The sequence below is a fragment of the Vipera ursinii genome (genome assembly GCF_947247035.1).
Source record: "Vipera ursinii genome assembly, chromosome: 1".
In the NCBI taxonomy this organism is placed as follows: domain Eukaryota; kingdom Metazoa; phylum Chordata; class Lepidosauria; order Squamata; family Viperidae; genus Vipera; species Vipera ursinii.
Genome location: NC_139512.1, coordinates 218023944 through 218047785, shown reverse-complemented (window position 1 = coordinate 218047785; position 23842 = coordinate 218023944). Strand labels below are relative to the sequence as shown.

At 38.9% G+C, this 23842-nt stretch overlaps 1 protein-coding gene and 1 long non-coding RNA gene across 2 annotated transcripts; one reads left to right on the top strand and one right to left on the bottom strand.

Moving 5' to 3' along the window:
• On the bottom strand, positions 1–1666 carry LOC310632441. Its single transcript, XR_014490853.1, has 3 exons — positions 1469–1666; positions 206–277; positions 1–30 (listed from the first exon to the last, which is right to left on the bottom strand). It is a non-coding gene; the product is annotated as an uncharacterized lncRNA (long non-coding RNA).
• Positions 1667–1707: 41 nt separating this feature from the next.
• On the top strand, positions 1708–22385 carry CPSF3 (cleavage and polyadenylation specific factor 3). Its single transcript, XM_083349542.1, has 18 exons — positions 1708–1887; positions 3679–3742; positions 7471–7568; positions 8808–8936; positions 9095–9272; positions 9659–9748; positions 10187–10337; positions 12748–12923; positions 13555–13713; positions 14669–14815; positions 15505–15657; positions 16329–16437; positions 17040–17138; positions 18823–18917; positions 19524–19611; positions 20660–20729; positions 20956–21052; positions 22090–22385. Exons 1-18 carry the CDS (start codon positions 1817–1819, stop codon positions 22192–22194), a joined length of 2079 nt encoding a protein of 692 aa, XP_083205668.1. The 5' UTR covers positions 1708–1816; the 3' UTR covers positions 22195–22385.
• Positions 22386–23842: the final 1457 nt, after the last annotated feature.

Sequence of the window (23842 nt, the reverse complement as noted above, 5' to 3'; positions counted from 1 at the left end):
ATTTTTACTGATGCACAATCAAAACCAAAGCTGTAAAGCAAGAAAAGAAAATCCTGTTTCTTATACAATTGAAAATGCAATCTTAAAAACATATGTACCCGGACTTTGCACAGATATACAACTGCACTTGGGATAGAACTCAAATTGCTAAAAGAATACAGAGAGCAGCATATTTCTCTGGGGGGAAATATGCCTAAATATTTACCTTCAACAGAGTAGAGATATCAAAACCAATCTACATCAAGATTCTTTTGACTAACCAGAAGCCTTTGAGAGCCTGGGAAGCAAAACATGAGCAAATATTAACTTTTACTTAAGTGTTATTAACAAATTACATTTCCCCTAAGAGACAGTATACCGAACTATCATAACACTATTGACATAGAGGCTGGATCCATGTAGTCCCCAACGGTTAATTTGACCCCAGTTAATTCAGTAATCCAATTTTCAGGACTGGCGTGATGACTGAACGGTGCCAATCACACAAGAGTTTATTGAGGGCACGGGACTAAAACGTCTACAATACTAGTTGGTTATTCAGCGAGTTGTGCGAATGCTGCTAAAGCTTAACACCGAAGTTTAGGCTTTGAAGAATATTTCCCTTACTAGAGCTAATCTGGCAATGTTTGAGAAGCACCATTAGTGGCTGCAAAGACAGGAAACATTCCCACTTCATTTCCAAATGTTTTATTCATAATATTAAGGTAAAGGTAAAGGTTCCCCCGCACATGCGTGCTAGTCGTTTCCAACTCTAGGGGCCGGTGCTCATCTCTGTTTCAAAGCCGAAGAGCCAGCGCTTGTCCGAGGACATCTCCGTGGTCATGTGGCCGGCATGACTGGACGCCAAAGGCGCACGGAACGCTGTTACCTTCCCACCGTGGTAGTCCCTATTTTTCTACTTGCATTTTTACGTGCTTTCGAACTGCTAGGTTGGCAGAAGCTGGGACGAGTAACAGGCGCTCACTCTTGTTACGCGGTACTCGGGATTCGACCCGCCAAACTGCCGACCTTCTGATCTACAAGCTCAGCGTCCTAACCCACTGAGCCACCGCGTCCCTTATTCATAATATTACCTTACCAATATTACCTTCTTTTTCCCCCTCCTTTTGCTTCTGAACTCCGAAAATCCGCACCCCAGGTAGAAATCCACCCGGTGAAGCCTGACCGCATCACCGGGTGGATGAAACAATCCCAATGGAAGAAACCGATTGGTTCAAATCTTTCTGGGAAAAGAAAAGGAGGGAAAGGCTACCCTACACAGGGGTAGGCAACCTTGTCTCTTTTATGACTTCGTGGACTTCAACTCCCAGAATTCCTGAGCCAGCTGTCTCAGGAATTCTGGGAGTTGAAGTCCACGAGTCATAAACGAGCCGAGGTTGCCTACCCCTGCATAGACCTACACAGATAACCACCACAACAACAAAAATCGCCTCTGTCTGAGGCCAGATAATTTCCCGCTCGGCTTCACCTTCAAAGTGTTCCACGATTACCCGGACCGATTCCTCCATGCCCGGGCCAGGAGAGGCACACCAATAACATCTAGGGCCAGAGCAGCTCCGCTTCTCCTTCTCCTTCCGGGCACCACCCATTCTACTTCCGGCTCTTCTCATCGCTCTCTTTCCCCCTCTGTAGGAACGGCAATGTTATAGTACGCATGCGCCCTCAAAGGTAAAGCGAGGGAAATATCATGTTTCCGGTTGTCTTAGGGCAGTGCGCGTGCGCGCGCGTGTGTATGAGCGAGCGAGTGAGAGAGCATTGAAGGTTGGGAACGGGTAGTTCAGCGATGTACGACTGCCGATGAAAGTCCCTGCTAAAGATGTCGGCGAGGAGGAGAACCGAAGCCTTCGTGCCGGCTGAGGAGAGCGACCAGTTGCTGATTCGGCCCTTGTGAGTGACGGCAGAGCTTTGGTCCTCGGAGTTCCGTCCGCGCCCCCTTCCTGCGTTGAGGGTGTTATCAGAAATAGGATGATTGATCGAGGCTTTCTCGGGGCTGGATAACCTTTGGAGATGGGGACTGTATAATTATGGGGATTTTTCCTGTCATTTTGAGCGAAAATGAAGGACATCTCTAGATATGCTGCCTAGTGTTCAGCAAGGGGCGGCACCTAGCCCATCTTGGCTGATCGCAGAGAGGTCCTCAAACTTGGCCCTTTTATGACTTGTGGACTTCAACACCCAGAATTCCTCAGCCAGCGTGCCTGGCTGAGGAATTCTGGGAGTTGAAGTCCACAAGTCATAAAAGGGCCAAGTTTGAAGAGTCCTGCAATAGCTGTTTAGGCCATAGCTGGGAAATTGAGAAAAAACAACAACAATGGCCTAATGGTATCCTATTGTCAAGATATCTGTACAAAATTGAACTCGGAGTGAAGAATTTTTCTATATATAGCAATAGCACTTAGCCTTACCCCTTAGCACTCAGTCAAGCAATCCCCTTTTGTAACTTTCTGACAGGCAAAGTCACTGGGGAAGCTAGATTCACTTAACAACTATGTTACTAATTTTACACCTGCCACGATTCACTTAACAGCTGTGGCAAGAAAAATCATAACATGGAGCAAGACGCACTTAACAACTGTCTTGCTTAGCAACAGAAATTTTGAGCTCAATTGCAGTCGTAAGTCAAGGACTACCTGTATAGTAAACTGGAATAAAGTGGAGTTTTGCTTTTGAGTTTGTCCGGGTATATGATTAATAATTATTAGGAACTAGTTTGGCTCTCAGTGCAGATTAACTTTCAGCTCTGTTTTGTGTCATATTTTTGCACTGCCTCAGATCACTAAAAGTCAGAAAAGCAGATTATATACCTCTGAAAGGCTGTGTGCTGCCTGATTGTAGGAGAGATTATTGTTGAGATAATTCAAATTCTCTACATGTTTTACAAATGGAATATTAGTCTGTCTTACAATCATTTAAATGCTCACAGACGCTCCTGCATATCTTCTGAAATAAGCACTTTGTTTCTAGATGGTGAAACTATTAGTACCTTGTTTTTCTTTGAAAATCGATGCAGGTATTGAATTGCTCTGCAAAAACCTGAATGACTACTAGATGACTGCAGAGTAAGACACAAATTTCTCTTTGTGCTGCCATCTAGTAATGTTTGGATTTTTGCAACCTGGAAACCTATGCAAGAAGGTTTTGTTATGTACTCTTAATCTTTGGGTTCTGTGGGCCTCAGGTATCGATGGGGGGGAGGAGGGTTTGCAGAAATTTTGTTCTGCGTCCAAGTGAGGCTTCAGAAGTTTCAAAAGTTGTGCAATTGCTGGGATGTGGTGCAAAATATCTACAAAAAAACCAAACCTGATCAATAACTTAGCATTGATCTCCCAAAGCCTGTCTAGCATAGAATGCATAGCAAATTTAGGTTACCTCTATTTCTGGTTTTGGTACTACATAGCCAAAATTAGATAAACTTTGATTGATTCTAATTGTACTTGAATGAAAAAGGCAATGTCATGATGTAATTTAGGTCATTTAAATAAACCTGACTTAAGAGTTCAGAGTTTAGAGACCTTATGATTCACTGAGCCAAGGGTTCTTTAAATAAGTTATACTGTTCTGCCCAAATGAGATTATTGAGTTAATGTAAAGATCTCAGTTTGCTTGAATACATGGTTTGTTTATTAATTTTTAATAAACTAATGACTTTTTTTTAACTTCCTTTAACAACTTTTACAGAGGTGCTGGGCAGGAAGTAGGAAGATCATGTATTGTTTTGGAATTTAAAGGAAGGAAGATAATGGTAATTTTTCTGTCACATTATTTGTAAAATTCTTAATTTTAATTTTCTTGTTACTCAGATGTGTGTCTGTTGTTATCCATTACCTCTGGACAATATTAATAACAGTTTTATATTAAAATAGCTTTTAAGAATAAAGGTTTTTATAAAGTGATATGTTGCATATGATTATAATTTGTAGTAAAATATACTCACATGTCCTGTAATAAAAGTAACAGCTTATTCAGTTGTGGCTAGATTTCAAGAGAGCAACTACCCAAGGGTTTTCTTATACATCTTCAGGCACCATATTTCGCTGTTTATGCTTTTCTGTTCACAATATAAAATTTACTGAGAATATATTATTCAGTGTTCTCACTTAAGTGTATGTTCTGAATTCTTACCCCCCCAAAATATGTATTTTGAGAAAGAAGTTTAGAATTATCAAGGTAGATCCTTAGCTTCTTTTATGGTTTTTACTTTGTTAAAATTTCTTCAATAAAAATATTTTTTAAAAGAAAGTCCTTAAATTATCCCATGAATCCCAATCTAATCTGGGCAGCCTCCATTTGGACTTACATCATCTTTAACATTGTTGGGTTTGTTAGGTATTGTTGTGCAGAGGTCTCCTTGTGCTACCAAGGAGTTGCACAGACAAGGAAGGGTATTGAGAGCAGTAAAAGATCACAGTAACCACAAGAGTACACTGAGTTGTACAAGCAAAAAGTATTTTACTTTGAGGTGGTGTAAGAACAAAAATGCACGGTCAAAAATAAACAGTCCAGGTCATACACAAAAATAACAGTCCAAGTACAAATCCTAATACAAAGTCTTCTTACCAGTCCAAAGGTCAAAAACACAGTTATGCAGATACAGAGCAAAAAAGCAATAATAGAGCGATCAGCAAATTCAGATATTCAGAGAGATCCAGTGAGAGAGAGAATCTACGTTTGTAGCTCCCTCTTATCGCCATGAGCAACCTCACACGCCCATGGATCAATTACCTTCTTAAAGTTACAACATCATCATGGCTTATATATTTCCAACCCAATATGCAGGCTATCATCATATGCCTAACATTCTCCCCTTTGGGTAGGATAATATATAACATTTACAATCTTATGCACATTCTTTCACAATTAGCATTGTGTTTCACAGCACTTTGTACCTTCGTAAAATGGTCTGCAATACTTACATCAGATGGGCAATACTCTAGCTGTATTAATTTATCTTTGACACATTGTCTTACATTCAAATAATGAAGATCTGTATGTTTGGATCTTGTTCTTACTGCAGCATTGTTTGCCATCTTTATCACAGCCTGATTGTCCTCATACACAATAAATGGATCATTTACAGTTAAACCCATATCCAACAATAATTGTTTGTACACTAGCAGTTCTGTACATAACACTGATAGACATGAGAATTCAGCCTCCATTGTAGACAGGCTTATGTGCTTTTGCCTGATGGACTTCCATCCAATCAAAGAATCACCCAACATTATAGCCAATCCTGAAGTTGATTTACAAGTGCTTGTCTCAGAGGCAAAACTCGTATCTGCATATGCTGTAAGGATTAACTCACGATTTGGCTCTAAGTATAACGAGTAGTGAATAGACTGCTTCAAATATCTCAATACCCTTTTTAGCTGCTTGCCAGTGTCTCACAGTTGGTTCATTATTGTATCTGGCTAATTGGTTGACACTATAAGAGATATCAGGTCTAGTCCAATTACTCAGATACATAAGACTACCTATTAAAGATTGGTACATAGTCTTATCAAATACAGGACTCTCAACATTAGTGTCCTTAAAATCCATAGCCATTGGAGTTTTTGCTGATTTACATAGCTCCATGTTGTATCTCTTTAACAACTGAGATATTTTACTGGCTTGCGAAACCTTAAAACCCCTATTCGTTTTCACAATATCTAACCCCAAATAGTGGCTTATTTCTCCAAGGTTCCTAATTGTAGATTTGTTTTGCAATCTTGAAATGATGTCCTTAGCTTCTAGCTCAGTTTTTGTTATGATTGCAATATCATCAGTAAACAATAGAAAAGATAATACTCCATTGTGCTTTCTCCTAAACAAACATGGATCAGCATTACTGGCTATAAAACCTATTGCACTCAACTCATTGACTATACATTTATTCCACTCATAACCAGATTGTTTTAATCCATAGAGGCTTTTCTTTAATTTCCAACAATCGTGGTCTCTATTATTAGTCAATCCTGGTGGTATTCTTAAATAAATAGTATGTTGCAATGGAGCATGTAGGTATGCAGTTTCCACATCCACATGGTTTACTACATATTGGTTTTTAGCTGCCCACACCAAAACTGCTCTCAAAGTATTTGCCCTCAGACTGGGTGCAAACACCTCATCATAATCCTCAGTAGTTTGGGAAAAACCTTGTGCAACCAAACGTGCCTTATGGGTTACAGTTCCATCTACTCCCTTCTTTATTTTATAAATCCATTTACATCCTATAGCTTGCTCACCAGGTGGCAGCTTTGCTTTCTCATAGACCTTAAGATCCTGCAAAGACTTCAACTCCCTATTCATTGCAGCTTTCCATGCTTTTTGTTCTTTTTCAGGATACATCCTGATCTCATCATAGTTAGAAGGCTCTAAATCAACTTGGCATATTACACTTGCTTCATAGTGATCAGGTGGACGTCTGATGCACATTGAACACCTAGGAAGTACAGGGCTTTGTACTGATATTTCCTCTGTTTCCTCTTTTATCTCCCCTATCGCATCTTAATCTTTTGCAGATGCAGAAGATGTCTTATCATCTCTAGGTATTTTATCATGGGAGTCCTCAAACACTAGAGGATCAGTGTTAACAGTTTCTTGCTCTAACCCAGAGGTCTTCAAACTCGGCCCTTTTATGACTCATGGACTTCAACTCCCAGAATTTCTCAGCCAGGCATGCTGGCTGAGGAATTCTGGGAGTTGAAGTCCATGAGTCATAAAAGGGCCGAGTTTGAAGACCCCTGCTCTAACCTATCCCAACCAACATGCTCAAGGAATTTGGCACTTGCACTATTATATATATTGGTTGTGCCTTGTTCCCAGAAACGATAGGATCTATGATTAGCTTCGTAACCTACGAAGTATAATTGCCTAGCCCTATGTTGGCCTTTACTCCTGAGTTGTGCAGGAATGTGGACCCATGCTGGGGTGCCAAACCCAATATGTAGGCTATCATCATATGCCTAGCAGGGTTGGGGTGTGAGGGGACTGTGCTGGAAAAAAAAACACACTTGCACTGCTACATTCTTGTTGGCCTGTCAGCAAGGAAATAAATTTTGAAGTATTTACCTTGGCTAATTCCTTTTTGTCATACAAAGATGAGAATGTTTTAATAATGTTTCATTTTAATGAAATTTCAGTTTAAAGCTATTCATTGTATAGCTTAGAGTTTATTTCAGTATTACTTGCATACCATATTCAGGGCAAATAGTATTAAAATTCATCACACCTTCATTACTGTTAATTTCACGGACAATTTCTATTCCAGTTCTTTTTTTTTCTGTAGCACCCTGGCCCAGATATCCACAATTGCTTATTACTACCATGTGAAAATCACATCCAAATCCTAAAATCAGAATAATGTTATAAAACATTAAATATGCAGTATAAGCTTCATTAGTTTGACTTTGATAGCATAGGATGTACATGTGTATATACATCTAATTTATTAGTAATATTCTTCTTGATTTCACTATACATTTTCAGCTTGACTGTGGAATTCATCCTGGCTTAGAAGGAATGGATGCTCTTCCTTACATTGATCTTATAGATCCAGCTGAGACTGACCTCCTCTTGATAAGTCAGTAAGTGATATATGATTCACCTTGCCCTTTTAGCGCTACCTCGGCAGCTGTAGGCCTCAAGAAACTGTTTCTGGATCCAGCATAGAAACCACAGCTGCTGGGTATGGCTAGGCATGGAAATGTGTGTGTGTGTGTGTGTGTGTGTGTTTTAAAGCCAAAACAAATACATTGTGTTTTTGAAGTTCTGCCAAACTGTTCTGGGAGGGCTGCAATTTGGCAGAATCAAAACCTGGAATGTTCTGGGTTTGGGCCAAAACCAAATCTAGAGTGGTCTTAAAGCAGACGTGTCAAACTCGTGGCGTCATGTGATGTCGCACAACGTATCAGGCTTTTTTGCCATTGCCTGCAATGGGGTGGGCATGGTTTCCCGATGGTGCATCCGACCTGCGGGCCGGCAGTTTGACACCTCTGTCTTAAAGGGAGAATAAGGAAAGGCTGCCTCTCTCTTGGTTCTTTCCCATCCTGCTCTGTGTGACTTGCCACTGATTGTCCAAGCAACTTGGTTTCCTGCCTCCCTTGATTTGCTCCATCTCCTGCTGTCATCACTGTCCTTGGCCTTAAAGACGGCATATTTAACCAACCTATCCACTGCCTTGAACTTCCTAGAGCCTGCCTTTTCTTAATTCGTACAATGTAGTTGAAACCAAAGAGTTTGTCTGGAGTCACAGCTAAGAGGAAAGTAGGGAATGGAAAGACTTGAAAGGAGCGGGCCAAGGTTGGGCAGACCAGTTGAACAGAATGCATTCAGACCAAGGACATTGATGGCAACTGTCCAAATCAGCCCACCCATTTTCCCAGTCTTCCCAATTTTCCCAGTTCCTTCCCTTCAATACATTCCCTAGATCACTGCTGCGTGTCATTGGCTTTCGCTCTGAAACATTTCTGCCTGGACCGCTCCTCTTTCAATCTAGAAACAGACCAAAATCAGACAGAAGTGGAGCCTCAGAATTTATCCATAGGCTTGAAACCTTGTTTTGTTCTTAGAAGTGTAATGGGTTGTACCCTTCCTCGCCAATCCCAGTCCTGTAAATGTTGCAGAGCTGATGTGTAGAATGTTTATTGGATTTGCCAGAATGAATTTTTAATGCTGAAGAAGTATAACAGATGGGTTCTCATTGTGTTTAAGTATTTTAATAACATAATATTTTTTAAAAATTTGTCTTATCTGTAGGTTGTCCTAGCATGTACTTCAGTTCCCACCCACTACCCCCCAATTTTTTTTTATTTTAACTATTTCAGTTTCCATTTGGATCACTGTGGGGCATTGCCATGGTTTCTACAAAAAACAAGCTTTAAAGGAAGAACTTTCATGACCCACGCTACAAAAGCAATTTATAGATGGCTGCTCTCAGATTATGTCAAAGTCAGGTAAGTTAACCTTTTTAAAGTGTAAGAAAAAAATGACCCTAAAATAATATGAATTTTGGACTTTGGATTATGTGAGTATTTTCAGGCCTGCCCTGTTTTAAAAATAAATCTGAAAAACGGTTGAGTAAGATGATGATCTGCCTTATTATTTTATTTAGCAATATCTCTGCAGATGATATGCTATACACAGAGACCGACCTGGAAGAAAGCATGGAGAAAATTGAAACAATAAACTTTCATGAAGTAAAAGAAGTGGCTGGCATCAAATTCTGGTGTTACCACGCTGGACATGTCCTGGGAGCAGCCATGTTTATGATTGAGATAGCCGGAGTGAAGGTATTTCCCTAGAACGTGGAGAAATCTCTGCACCTGTGCTAGTTTGCCATTTCAGAGGAACTAGATTTGGTATTCCAGGTCATCTTTCTCTTACGCCAGCAATTTGGAAGAGGAAAGGCCCATGATACAAGCTGTCCCCTTTAGCACTGAAAGGAAAGAAATCTAAACAATACCAGAACTCTGTGCTTGAAATTATATCTTGCTCTGCCAAATTGGTCCCTTGTCAAGCATTTACTGTTAATTCACAATACACTTTAATCCATAGTGTTAACAGCAGTACACTTTTGGAGATGCTATGCTAATAAACCAAAAGACACGGATCAGACAGTTGATCTTTTTGTTATTTAATCATATAATTACAATGTCATTTTACTTTTATCTTAAAGCTTTTATACACAGGTGACTTCTCAAGACAAGAAGACAGGCATTTGATGGCAGCTGAGATTCCCAATATTAAGCCTGATATTCTCATCATTGTAAGTTTCTTCCTTTAATGTATCCTGGTAGGTACATCTATTCATTTAGATGTACATATACTCTTGTTTTTCTGGATAATTCCCCTGCCATACTGTGGGGTGGACAGCCTCGGTCTAGTGCTCCTTCTTCAGTGACTTGTGTCTTATCTTTTGGGTTAGCTAAAGATGAAGTCACTTTCAGACACTGGGACTTAGCTATCCCTTATTTATGATTCAGTAACAATCATCATTCAAAGGAGCCATTTGCTCCGAAGGCCATCCATTGTTTGCTTGGACTGTAAAGCACTTCGTCAATGGCTAACACTTGGGAGCATCAGTTTTATTTTACCACGATCAACCCGGGTTAGAGATTTTTTTTTGCACAGTGAACTCATAAGAATCGAAGATGGCTATTATGTGTGTGTATTTGGTGTTGTAATTGTGCAACTATTTATCTAGGAATCGACATATGGCACCCATATCCATGAGAAACGGGAGGAGCGAGAGGCTCGATTCTGTAACACTGTACATGATATTGTAAACAGAGGAGGAAGGGGCCTCATTCCTGTGTTTGCTTTGGGAAGAGCTCAAGAATTGCTTTTGATTTTGGGTATGCCTTTACTGAATACTTGTAACTTAACACGTACAAATTGTTTCCTTAGCATATCTGTATCTCTGGATGTAACGATAGGGAAAATTGGAATTCTTAACTCTTGAAGGGCAAATAGCCTTTTTTTAAAATATTAGGCGATTCTACATGGAGCTGCCTTTGAAGATCACCCAGTTTTCATATTAACACTGGACAGTCCAGAGTTGTCATACAACGCTAATACTGAAGGAGCTATGTTGGCTGGCAATACATTATGTTTCCAGTGTCGATTCAAGATGCTGATGATAACCTTTAAAGTCCATTGTGACAGTCGCTATTTTAGAGACTGCCTACTCCAAATAGAGTCTGTCTACCCAAGGTATCTCTGGATAACGCTGGCTGAGAGTCCCTGCTTCTCAAGATTTGTGACAAGAGACTTACAGGAGCTCCCTTCCTGTAGAACGCCTTCCTAGAAGACAATCCACAACCTTATTTTAAGGAGCTTTTAAAAACTTGCCTCCTTCGGGGTACATTTGGGAAAAACTCAGGCAAGAATGGGAGATGCACCTGAGCTTGGAATAAATCCGGCTATTTTGATGTTGAACTATAAAGCATTATACTTTTTATGGTTTTATGATGGTTTATGCTGATGAATACAGACAGTCCTCACTTAATGTCTGCCCTGTTTAGTGATCATTCAAATTTATGATGATGACGCTGACAAAGGTCATCCTTGCCCTTACAATTATCGCAGGATGCTCTGGGTCATGTAACCATGATTCAGGGGCTTCCCAGCCAGCAAGCATTTATAACTCTTGCAGCATCCCATAGTCACGTGGTTGCCATTTGTGACCTTCACTGCTGGCTTCTGACAAGCAGAGTCAATGGAGAAGCCAGTAGTAAAATCACAAATTGTTATGTGATGTCCCATTTAAAAACCGCAGCACTTAGCAATGGACTTCTTAATCACAGCTGTGGATGTTAAGGACTGCTTGTACAGATACCAGGGACCTATGACCACAATTGGAATCGGAATCTTGGTCATTGAGCAAAGCAGTCATTAAGTGAGATACCTATGTGACCAGTCTGTTTAATGACCATAATCCCAAGAAAGTGAGGAGTGGCACTAGGCTTTATAACAGCCGGGAGTGCTTTATAGACCACAAAGCCCTCTTTCTGAGGCCATCATAACTTTGATCGGTTGTTAAATGACTGATAATAACTTAAAGATTGCCTGTATTATTTAACAATTGGGGTAATTATAATGCTATGTTATGGCTATAAGCTGCTTAGTATTAGATGATTGGTGACGAAATATTCAAAATAAATAAAGTCACCATTACAATGATTTGGTAATATTAAAAGTAATTTGGTCACCCTAGGATTTGACACTTATACTACATTTCAGCAAAATTTGTACCTGATAAAGCAACTGGCTCCTGTTTAGGCTTTGTTTTTGTTTTTCCTTTCAGTTGTAAAATTCTGTGACCTATGTATCTACACAGAAAATTAGATAAAAACTTTCTCTAAATATCTATCTTTGCTGATGTTATGCTTTTACTGTTCTTTTTTGTTACATTCTTAATTTAAAGAGCTTTGTTGTTGTGATAATTGAAATTTGATTTAAGATTGAAGTATATGCCATTATATCCAATGGAATTACTTTGAGATTATGTGTATAGAAGTACAGTATCAGAATCCAGTTTATGAGAGAATTCAGATTTTAGTACTTTTATTTCTTTTGCCTCACAGAATGTTATATTTATTTACCATTCACAAAATGGCAAATTTCCCTCCCCTACAGCTCAAAAAGAGATTTTATAAAAAATTGCCATTGTAGAAACAAATTAAGTTAAATTACCATTTGAAGTTTTAGTCAGATTTGACTAAACGAAATTGATGGCCTTTTAAGAAAGTAAGTTTAGGGTCACAGTATATAATCTGTATACAAGTAGTCCTCAACTTATAACTGTTCAAAGTTACAACCGGACTGAAAAATGTGACTTATGATCGTCTTTCACAGTTATGACCTTTCCAGCATCCCCATGGTTACGTGATCAAAATTCAGATACTTAGCAACTGGTTCACATTTATCACCGTTGCTGTGCCCCAAGGTCATGTGATCCCTTTTGTGACCTTACATTCAAAGTCAATGGGGAAGCCACATTCACTTAGCAACCAGTTTACTAACTTATCAAGTGCAGTGATTCACTTAAGAACTCTGGCAAGAAAAATAGTAAAATAGGGCAAAGCTTACTTAACAAATGACTCAATAACAGAAATTTTGGACTCAGTGTGGGTCATACACTGAGGACTACCCATAGTTTAAATGTTATATTGCGAAACGATACTGGTTTTGCAGGTATTTTTTTCCCCAAAACTCAGATATTTTGCAATTTCTAATATTCATTTTTTATATATATCTATTTAGATGAATACTGGCAAAATCACCCCGAACTACATGAGATTCCTATATACTATGCTTCTTCCCTGGCAAAGAAGTGCATGGCGGTGTATCAGACCTACGTCAATGCCATGAATGATAAAATCCGCAAGCAAATCAATATCAACAACCCATTTGTATTCAAGCATATTAGCAATCTGAAGGTTGGTGTGAACAAGTGTATTGCTGCAGAACATGCAAATCGGTTCCGAATAAATCTGGCTTATGGTTGGGCTCCTTAATTGCCCTAATCTAGTCACTCATAAATATCTCAAGTGCACAGTTGCCTTCTCCCCTTCTCTGCTCCAGCATAAATTTACATTTTGAGATCTTGAGCAATCAGAAAAACAGCTCATTAACCGTAACTAATATATTTAGGTTATGAGAGAGTCCTTCCGATTTCCAAAAACTTTGGCTGCCCTTTGCTGAAGGCGGGATTAGAGTACCCTCTTGAGGTTACAGATATTAAGAGCTCTTCCTGTAATTCTTGTGGTGTACTGCAGCAGTCCCCAACCTTTCTGGACCAGTGGCGGGAGGGGTGAGAGGGAATGGTTTCTGCAAATGCAGCTTTGTGTGCAACTGCCTTTGCCCACCGCTTGCGCAGCATGTCTCCGGGCTGCGGACCAGAGGTCGGGGAACCTACTCTTAGCTGTGAACATTTGAATGATAGGCATCTTTCTGGGACTCATGGCATGCAGACTCAGCCCAAATATATGGAACCCCCAGTCCTTATATAGAATCTGTTTCTTACAAATGGAGGTACCACACCAGACGTTTTCCTTCTTTCTTGCCTAGAGCATGGATCATTTTGATGACATTGGCCCCAGTGTGGTAATGGCTTCCCCTGGTATGATGCAGAGTGGCTTATCCAGAGAATTATTTGAGAGCTGGTGCACTGACAAGAGAAATGGAGTCATCATAGCAGGTTATTGTGTGGAAGGAACACTTGCCAAGGTGAGGACTTGTCTCTGTACTATGCGGAAGACATTAGTGCTTGAGTATTCTGCTGGTGCTTCAAAGACAGCCCATACTTAGTTTAATCGAATAAATTTGGTAGCATGGCAGTGCACAATATGCACAGTATACTTACATTGATACAGATACAGACTTATTTATGTATTTATTTCATATTAAATGTTCATTTTTGCTTTACAGTTTATGTGACAAATGGTAAAACTTAACTGTATAATAATTAGGCCCGAAAGCTGGGGATATTTGTAGCTCAAGGTTGAACTGTGGGGTCCTTGCTGCTCTGAGCTTAGTTGTTTTCTTACAGACATTTTATTACCAAACTAGGTGACATCATCAATGCACTCAGAGAGCACCAAGGACCCAACAATTAGATATGTTTAAGGGGTTCCAAAGATTAATTCCTTAATCTGTGAGACAGGCATATCTCTTAGGAGACTAGATGTCTGAAGAATGATTAAATGGTCTGCGTAATCTCATATGCTCTCTAAAGAGGTATAAACAATGCACACCAAAGCACTATTTGTAGCATCACACAGAGGATTTAGGAGCTCATCCAAGAAAGATTATCTCACCTTTGTTGCCAGTCAGTGGCCTATGTCATTCCCGGGTGGTATTCCTGTGCATGCACTAGTTAAATTAACATACATCAAGTCTCTTTGTCTTGATCGTGTCTAGTAACTCACTGTAGTTCGGTAAACAATTGTTTGGATCCTCTCCGGTTATTATAGTAAGTTCTTTGTGTGTATTTCTATCGCACCTGTGTATTTTGTAGTGAAAGGCAGAATCCTTGAGATGTTAAACTCGGTAACCTGACCAGACTGGTGCCCAAAAACTGTTATGCTAGGTGTTTAAAATGCATGTTCAATTTATTATATTTTTGTGTTGTAAATGAAATAATAAAATATAGTTGGAAATTGTATATTTTCTGCTGTTGCAGCATATCATGTCTGAGCCTGAAGAAATTACAACAATGTCAGGACAGAAGCTACCACTGAAGATGTCTGTGGATTACATTTCTTTCTCTGCTCACACAGATTACCAGCAAACCAGCGAGTTTATTCGGGCACTCAAGCCCCCCCACGTGGTTAGTCTCTAAATTCTTTTCAAGACATAGAACAAGTATTGATCAGCTCAGCTCAATCTAATATTAACCTCCTCCTTTCCTGTACTAATTTACCATCAGCCATATTTAATAGCACATCTATCATTCCTATTCAACTGTTTTGTCAAAAATATTATTTTTAAACTGATTCTTCAAGAAATGTTATGGTGCATATTGAGATAATACTTTGGAAACAAGTTCCAAGGAAGAAAAAACGCGAACACCTGAATGATACAAGAAGAAAACGATAGAATGAGGTATCAGAATGTTTTTTTAAAATGAGGGTTTTCATTTCAGCACTTGTCCACCACCACTTTCTTACAGCCCATTTCACTGTCTAAAAATGGAAGGGCTTTGGGGGACTATTTTTGGGAAAAACAGAACTGAGGGATATCTCTCCCCCCCTTTTTTCATTTTCCATTCTTATCTGGGGTTAGGGTGCTGAGAACAGAATGAGAAAGGTGGAAAAGAATAGTAACATTTGAGGACCAGGAAGATATACAGTAATTCAGTACAAGAAAAATGGTACATTAAGCTGTTAAAATCATACTCTGCACGTAGTAGTACTGCTTTCTCTTCTCTTTCTTCCTCCTCTTACCTGAAGAATGACCTTCTTAATTGCGCGAGCTCATATTTCACTAGCATGTTCCTAGTGTAAATTTGTCACACAGATATTGGTGCACGGTGAGCAGAATGAAATGGCCAGGCTGAAAGCTGCCTTAATACGTGAATATGAAGATAACGATGAAGTTCACATAGAGGTCCACAATCCTAGAAATACCGAAGCTGTGACTCTAAATTTCAGAGGAGAAAAACTTGCCAAGGTGATTGCTAACCTTTTCTTTGCTCTATTAAAAGAATCTTTTCCTGGATCTTTGTTAAAGGTCATTATTATTTTTTATTTAAAACATATTTAGCCCACTCTTGTCCGATATAGGAATAACAAACTATATAAACGACTGTGGAATGAATAGGGCTTTTTCTCCAGTGGTAGAAACACGGATTGAATGGATGGAGGATGAAAGTAGTAAAATTTAGAATGTTCAGAATGTTCGGTTGACTCTTATAGGGTGCAATTGGTGGAAACTTTTTTTGTTGTTTGAAATTGACATCAAACAGCCAGACAGGCATATTTGGACTGATAATATTGAGGGGGGAGCAATTTGAGATACACTGTTTTCTAAAACAGGGACAAATCCGTGATAAAAGTATAAAACTGGGAACTAGCATCTGGGATTCTTAGCAAAGCATCCATTTGTCAGTCAAAAAAATGGAAGACCTTAAAGGATGTTGTATACTTCATTAGTATCACTGTTAAATATTTATATGGTGTTAAAGTCATTCTATACATTTACCTACAGATGTTTATTCATGAGCCTAATAGGGAAACATGCAGGTTAAAATGTTATCTTCAATTGTTTAAATAGAGGTTATATATTTGATTCACCTTTCTGTAATCTCTCCTAATAGCCACAATTTTGTACTTTTTCCTCAGGTAATGGGTTCTCTAGCTGATAAGAAACCGGAACAGGGACAGCGAGTTTCAGGAATACTAGTTAAAAGAAACTTTAACTATCATATTCTGTCTCCTTGTGATCTGTCCAGTAAGTAAAGATTATCCTTCCCCCCCACCCCAATATCCAATACTTCATATATTTTTAATAAGCCAAATGTGTGTTCCTTATTCTAAATTCCTATTCCTCAGTTTGGACTGTGAATATTCAGTCATGACAGTGGTTTCGTATTCATAAATTAAAAAAACTATACTGTTTATAGATTTAATTATTTATGTAATAAATCACTGTAGTTTATGCAATTAGGCTATTAGTTTTAAAAGAAGAAAAATTCCAAACTAAAATATTCTACAGGGCTCTAAAATCAGTTAAGACTAAAACAGTTCTGTGGAATGAAAGTCCAAAAATTACACCCGTGCAAAGCCTTGAAGAAGGGATGCGTCACTTCAGTAAAGGTGTGCCCTTCAAGACCGCTCTGCAAATTGCTACCTGAAACCCACCTGAGCTCTGCCATATCTACGTTTTCTTAAAGCTGCTGCTTTGTAGTGATGTGATGGATGGACCCTCTCTAATGAAATACATCTGGAAAGGAGATAGTAACATTCACATCGCTGTCTTAGTTAGATCAATTGAAGAATAATGCTGTGGCAGGTATTAATATTGTCTTTTTTTTTCTTTTAAAATTGTTCAAGATTACACAGATCTTGCCATGAGCACTGTGACACAGACACAAGCTATTCCATACACAGGCACATTCAGTCTGCTTCATTATCACCTGCAAAAATTAACAGGTATGTAGATGAAATACTTCAACTTTTCCCTCCGATTCTCTTCTGCTTGCTAACATTTTATACGATTTAGTTTGCAGTTAAAATTTGAATGGATAGATGTAATTGGGAGAGGGATGATTAATATTCCGTAGGATAACAGGTCAGAGCAAAATCGAAGTGGGCTTCCAAGCAGCAGACTTGCACCTAGTCATTTTAAGGACCGTTCAAACTTACGATGGCCTCGGAAAGGGTGCTTGGCAGACTGTAAAGCATTTCTAGCTGTTGTAAAGCGTCCCTTCTCTGCCCCCCCCCCCCGCCACATAATCCCAATGTGGAGCTTGGCAACCTGTTCACATTTATGACTGGTTTCCAAGCCCCCCCCACTCCCCCATGAACATGTGATTGCCATTTGCAATCTTCTCCGTTGACGTCTCCAGAAAGTAGGGAAGGTTGTAAGCTACCGCTGCCGGCCAAGAAGACTCCCTCTCATCTCTGGGGTCTGGCTGAAGGAGCTGCCTTCCAGGAGGAAATCCCATGGAAATGAGATTCCCCTCTGGCCCTGAGCTGAGATGTCTGGCCCCCTGATGATGTCCCCTCTCTTCTGTCCACTGGGAGGAAATCCTTCATTAGGCTACAGGAATAAAGTTAAATTCCTTTGGGATTTTAGCTCCGTTCCTACAGCCCAATGAAGGATTCTCCCCCCCCCCACTGGACAGATTTCCTCTGGAACTTCCCCTTCATCCACTGAAGATCTTACTTCTGTTCCTGTAGCCCAGTAAAGGAGTTGCCCCCAGTGGACTCTCCCAGGTCTTCTTTCTTCTTCCCTGGGACTTGTCTGCTTAACCGCCCGGGAGATCACTTAGCAATCCCAACCTGGAGTGATGAGATTGCAGTCATTGAGCGAAGTAGTCATGCGGGCTTCTCGCTTAATGGCCATGAACAACCATTTTGCTCAACGACCGAGCTCCCAGTGCCAGTTTTGGTTGTAAGTCGAGGACTACCTTGTAAGCTGCTCTTTCACAAGCATTGAAAGAGATACTGACTGGGGTGCTTCAGAAGCTCATTGGAGATTTGTTAATCAGGAAGGGGGTGCAAGAGATTGAAAGAGCTATTTGCCCAATGGTCCTACTCTCCAGAGCAGACCTGGAACATCTTACTACCTTGGAATTGATGCTGAAATTTATCACAGTATTCTGTGCCATATATTTGTGATTCCAAAGCCACCGTAGCAAGGATGGTTTTGCAAAACTGATGATTCCATCAGCTTCTGACTGTTTGGATCTACTTTAAAAAGATTAAGAAGGTAAATTAAAATGATTTATAATTTGTCTTTGGATATATCCGATTGACACATTCACTGTGTACACATCTGCTAAAGTAGAACAGTTTGCCTGATTTTAGTGTCTTGCTAGAATCCAAGTATTATGGTTTGTACACTATCATTGCAATTTAACATGTGCAAGCCTAACAGCATTTATTCAGTAAACTATGGTTAAGCAGCCAGGACTTCATGAAGCTGGTCATTATTTGCCCATGCTGGATTGCTCCCAGGACTGTTGGATGTGTACAGTAGAAGGAAACAGGAGCCAGCAGTCCAAACATCTATTGAATAATAATTTAGTGGAAAGTGGGTTTGCATGTGCATATGTATATATGTTCCATGACAAACCATGTTGTAATTTTGCTGCTATTGTATTTTTTTAAGGGGACATAAAAGAAATAGAAGTCCAGGATAAGCCAGCCTTGAAAGTTTTTAAAAATATTACTGTGGTCCAAGAACCAGGCATGGTGGTGCTTGAGGTAAGGACAATTTGGCGGTTTTCTTAAGTATCTCGCAAGTTGCTTTGACAGAGAATTAAACAATCTTATCATATATAAAGTAGAATGGCAGTGATTTTGAGTATCTGGCTCTTCTTTTTCTGGTCATCAGTCATTTTGTGATGCTTGTTGTTTATAAAGCAGTAAATCAAAACAGTCCAGTGCCAGTATATTATTAGCATAGAATTGACAAAATGAATCTGGTGCAGTTCATCTTATCTTACAGTCTGTGATTTAAACTTCCCATTTCATTCCTAGTTTTCTTCTGGCTATGCTCAGCTGCAGGCAGACTTACTATTTTTTTCAATTGCCATCTTTTAAAAACAAATCCCACAAACAAATTACAGTACTTTTCATATACAATACAAGATACACAATTAATGAATACTAGAACTAGTTAACTGGAGCAACAATGACAGCCCATCTTGCTAATTAAATAATTGATATTATTAAATAATAATATTTTAATATTGTAATAATTTAATCATTAAAATAACCCCAAGGGACAAATCTTCCTTGTTTTTCTGAGGCCAGACGATGAAGCTGTCTGGCTTGATTCAAACAAACTTTGTTTACTTTTTTTTTCAGTGGGTAGCAAATCCTGCCAATGATATGTATGCGGATACCGTAACAACAGTGATTCTAGAAATTCAATCAAATCCCAAGGTTCACAAAGGTATTCACTTTTTTAATTTGATTGAGAGGTATAAACAAAAATGTATGCATTGTTCTGAAAGGATGCAAGGCAATTTTGTAATCTGACAAGTGCTTCTGTTATTCCAATAGCATGGTCTACTATGCACAATTTAAAATTAATGTAATTGAGGCTAAAGTAGATTATTCCCCAAATCAGTGAAGGAGATGGAGTTAACAGCTTATTTCAATATTAGTTGACTTGATTACCTCAGCTGCAATTAATATTATTTAAGAATAGATCTCTTTAATACAGGTAAAAGTTTCCTTCATGTTAAAGTCCGTTCCCAGTTGCTTCTTTCATATGTCCATGTAATTTTCTTGGCAGCAGTTACGAAAGTACTTTTCTTCTCAGATTTTATGGAGTTTTTTTGCCTCCCCCTCTAGTCTACATTCCTGATTCTTTGCAAGTCTCTCATTCAACAAACAATAGACTCTTGATTTGGCAGACTTTGGATTTAATGGACAAAATCTTCTGGGTCCAAATTTCAGTCAATAATGGACTGCTCTCCAAGGTTTTATTCCACAAAATCCAGTATCTGTGGAGGTGTCTAGACAGTGTTTGCATTTGAAAATATTACCCCTATTATCAATAAAATTTGTTTGCTTCTTTGCAAATATGTTTTGGGGTTCAAAAACATCTGATTCGGTCTTTAACTGGCACTTGGATTTAAAAATCATCTCTTCCTCCTTACTACTCAATTAAATCAAGGGTTCATTGTATCTCTACAGCTTATCGTGCATGAGAAATCATTATGCTTGTCTATAACTGACAGTCTTAATTTTTCCCAGAATTATCTGATTCAAGCACAATTTAATTTACCAAATTTTAAAAGGGAAATCATTCCTACTTCAAGGAATTTGGGTCCGTATGCCCACATCTTTCTTCTTCTTATGTGAAAGACACTGTGCACAACTTTCAGGAGTTTGGTTGGAAGTTATTCTGGCTACCTTTGGACACAAACCATTGCACTTGGGGACAATGCATAATTAGTAATTAAATTACAGTACTCTCAATTTATGTTTTTCAGCAATGATGCGTAAAATTCCAAAAAAAGAAGAAATAGAAGATTATCACAAAAAAATGGAAATTATGCTTCAGTAAGTTATGATTATGCACTTACGGAAGAATTATAGACTGCGCTCCTTGGTTTACGGTAATATCCAGAATTATCCTCAATAAATGTTCTACTGAACTGAATGGATTTTCTTTTAAAGAACAATTTACAAGACTAGAGTGTTAGTTTCCTTAAACAGACTCTATTCTAAATGTAAAACAGCAGCCAGCGAATGTATATATTTCTAACATTTAGCCTTTTGTTTGTAGGGACATATTTGGAGAAGACTGTGTAAGTACAAAGAAGGATAATGTGCTCAGTATTACTGTGGATGGAAAAACAGCAAACCTTTCATTGGATACACGGGTAAATACTGTTAAATAATTTAATTAGAAAGAGCATTTCAACATTTAGTAGTCATTTTAGAACTTGCTCAAAGTTACTAAGATATCAACTACAATAGTAGAAAATATTGTAAATTGTAAAAGTGTCAACTACCGTAATCTCCACTTAAAGCTTTAGGAAACACCTATAGCTTTAAAAAAAAAGGAAAACCTAAAAGTTAGGACAAAAATAGGAAAAAACTTTGGTAAATTGAATACATTGAAGGTTTATAATAATTGATGCTTCACCACCAGCACTTGGAATGTGTTTCAGTCTAATAGAAATATTTTTGTCACTGAACATTACAGCATAATGACCATGCCAAAATATGAGTTCTTAAGAGCTGAAAGATTACAAGATATCAGTTATTCAGTTCAGCATATGCAGTGTTATTCCATCTCATAAGCAACATTTTTCAGATAGCTTACAGTAAAGGACTCTGAAAGCATGTGTAAGAATGTGGAGTATCTGCTTCCTGGGTTTTCACAGCTTGTCTGCATACACCAGACAAGGTTTCTGCTGCAAAAATTTTATACATTTGCTAGGGGAAATAAAAAAATATTCTTTAAGCAAAAATATGCTTTGTGACCAGTGAATATGTTCCCATTTGTCAGCTTGATTCAAATGCTTATGCTACCCTTGACAGCACTGTCTTAAATTCTTTATTTGCCATAATATTCTAAACCACCCTACCCCTTTTAGTTCATGGGCGCTTATTTTTCCCAGAATGATACGTTGGCAAACTACATATCTGCAGCTAACTTATACGCCCATGTTGAGAACACTCAAATTTCCCTCCTCAGCATGTAGTTTCTCTTTTTCGGATTACATCTTTTGTGCAGCCACTTATCATAAAGAATATTTTTCCAATGCAAGAGATCAGGGAATGCATCCTGGGCTGCCATGGTGCCAATGGGCCCTGCATTCCCAAGCAGTTACGGGCCTGAGGTACTAATCAGGCCTGTGGAATTTACATATGAAGGCCCACTTAACGTTGCTTCTGTTGTGTTCTCTTTTAGACTGTTGATCATGAACCAGGATGTGAGGATGATGATGAAACTCTTCGGGAAATGGTCGAGCTGGCTGCACAGCGACTTTATGATGCTATCACTCCTATACAATAAACTAATAAACTCTAAGGAGTTTACACTTTTTAAAAATGTTCTTCGTTCAAATAATTTTGCCCCCAGATGGGCAGACCAAAATAACTGCTGTTTGTGTTGACAATTAAAAAATATATTGTAGAAAAAGCTCATTTCTCCTGGTTTGTTGGCTGAAATGGGCTATGAATGCCTCAAGTACATAAACTGAGATTTTAAGTGTCTTTTTTTTTAAAAAAAATGCTTCACTGTATTGTTATTAGATTCATGTTACCAGAAGAATCAGAATGTTTTGAACTCATCATCTTAACCTGACTTGGCATATACTAGAATCCACAGAAGTTGCAGTACAGATAGATAGTTCAGGACTTACAAGTGGCTGTTTAATGACTGTTTACAGTCACACCAGCCACATTTTGAAATGCTGAAGCTCCAAGTCTTTCAGAATGCTGGCTTCAGTAGCATTTTCCTCTCGGGGAGAAAAAACTAGCAAACACCATTGTTATCAAGATAGCTTGGAAGGGCCTTTCTCCAAATCGCATGCTTTTGAGAAAGAACCTTCTGAACTATTATGGAATTGGGCCTGTGTACAGGTAGTCCTTGACTTACAACGGTTCATTTAGTGACCGTTTGAAGTTACCAACAGCATTGAAAAAAGTGACTTGTGACGCATTTTTCACACGACCGTTGCAGCAGCATCCTCCAAATTCAGATGCTTGGCCACTTGACAACTGTGGCAAGAAAGGTCGTAAAACGGGGCAACATTCACTTAGCTGTCTCACTTAGCCACCAACGTTTTGGGCTCCGTTATGGTTGTAAGTCAAGGACTACCAGTACAGGATGGTGACTGAAAGGAAAGTGGACCGGGCCTAACTGGCCGATGCATTCACTCATTTTTTTGTATGCTGGTGGGCCTCCCAGTGCCTCCCCCATCCTGAGGCACTCACATAGAATCATTTAATGGCTGCAAGGGGGAGAGCTTGGATCCCCCAGCCCTTATAGATGCCTTGTGCCAGGCCTCTAAATGCCCCTTGATTATGTCTCCTCCTCCAGTGGAAAGAAGCTTCATGGTAAACTTTTGAAATTAAATTGCTACATTGCATCAGGTCTGAACTTTCTACTTCAAGCGATTCCAGTTTCTAATGAGAATGAGGCATTAAACAGCTGGCACAGACAAGCAATAAATTATATATAATGTAATAAAAGGCCAAAACTTAACATTCCAGGACTTCAAAAGAACAATGTGGTAAAGTGGCACCAGATTTCAAATTGTACTGTTACTAAGTAATTTATTGAATATTTGAGACAAATATTGTATAGGAAAAGTGTACGTCCAGACTACTCTTCCCCCCCTCGCCCCCCCGATTCATTATTGAATGCCTGTTTTTTTTATCCCATTTATATCCCGCCCTTCTCCGAAGACTCAGGGCGGCTTACAATCTAAAGCACAATGTGCTTAGAGGAGTAAGGAGACACTTCTCAGTTGAGACAACTTGTTCAGGTTGCAAAATTTTATTAATGGCAAAGCTCCGGGTCTCTACAATGCTTTTCTAGATTTAATTGGTTTCAGTATTTTCCAGTGAAAAATACTGCAACGAGAGAATTATGGAAACAAGGCAAAAGAGACTCTGGCTGAATTTGAAAATGTCATAATACTGAACATTTGTTGGAC

What these genes read in the sequence shown, in the direction of transcription:
- CPSF3 (XM_083349542.1), top strand. Translation starts at nt 1,817, where the DNA reads ATGTCGGCGAGGAGGAGAACCGAAGCCTTCGTGCCGGCTGAGGAGAGC. An exon ending in CACTCAAGCCCCCCCACGTG is followed by an intron (nt 14,816 to 15,504) that starts GTTAGTCTCTAA and finishes TTTGTCACACAG; the next exon opens with ATATTGGTGCACGGTGAGCA. An exon ending in ACCTTTCATTGGATACACGG is followed by an intron (nt 21,053 to 22,089) that starts GTAAATACTGTT and finishes GTTCTCTTTTAG; the next exon opens with ACTGTTGATCATGAACCAGG.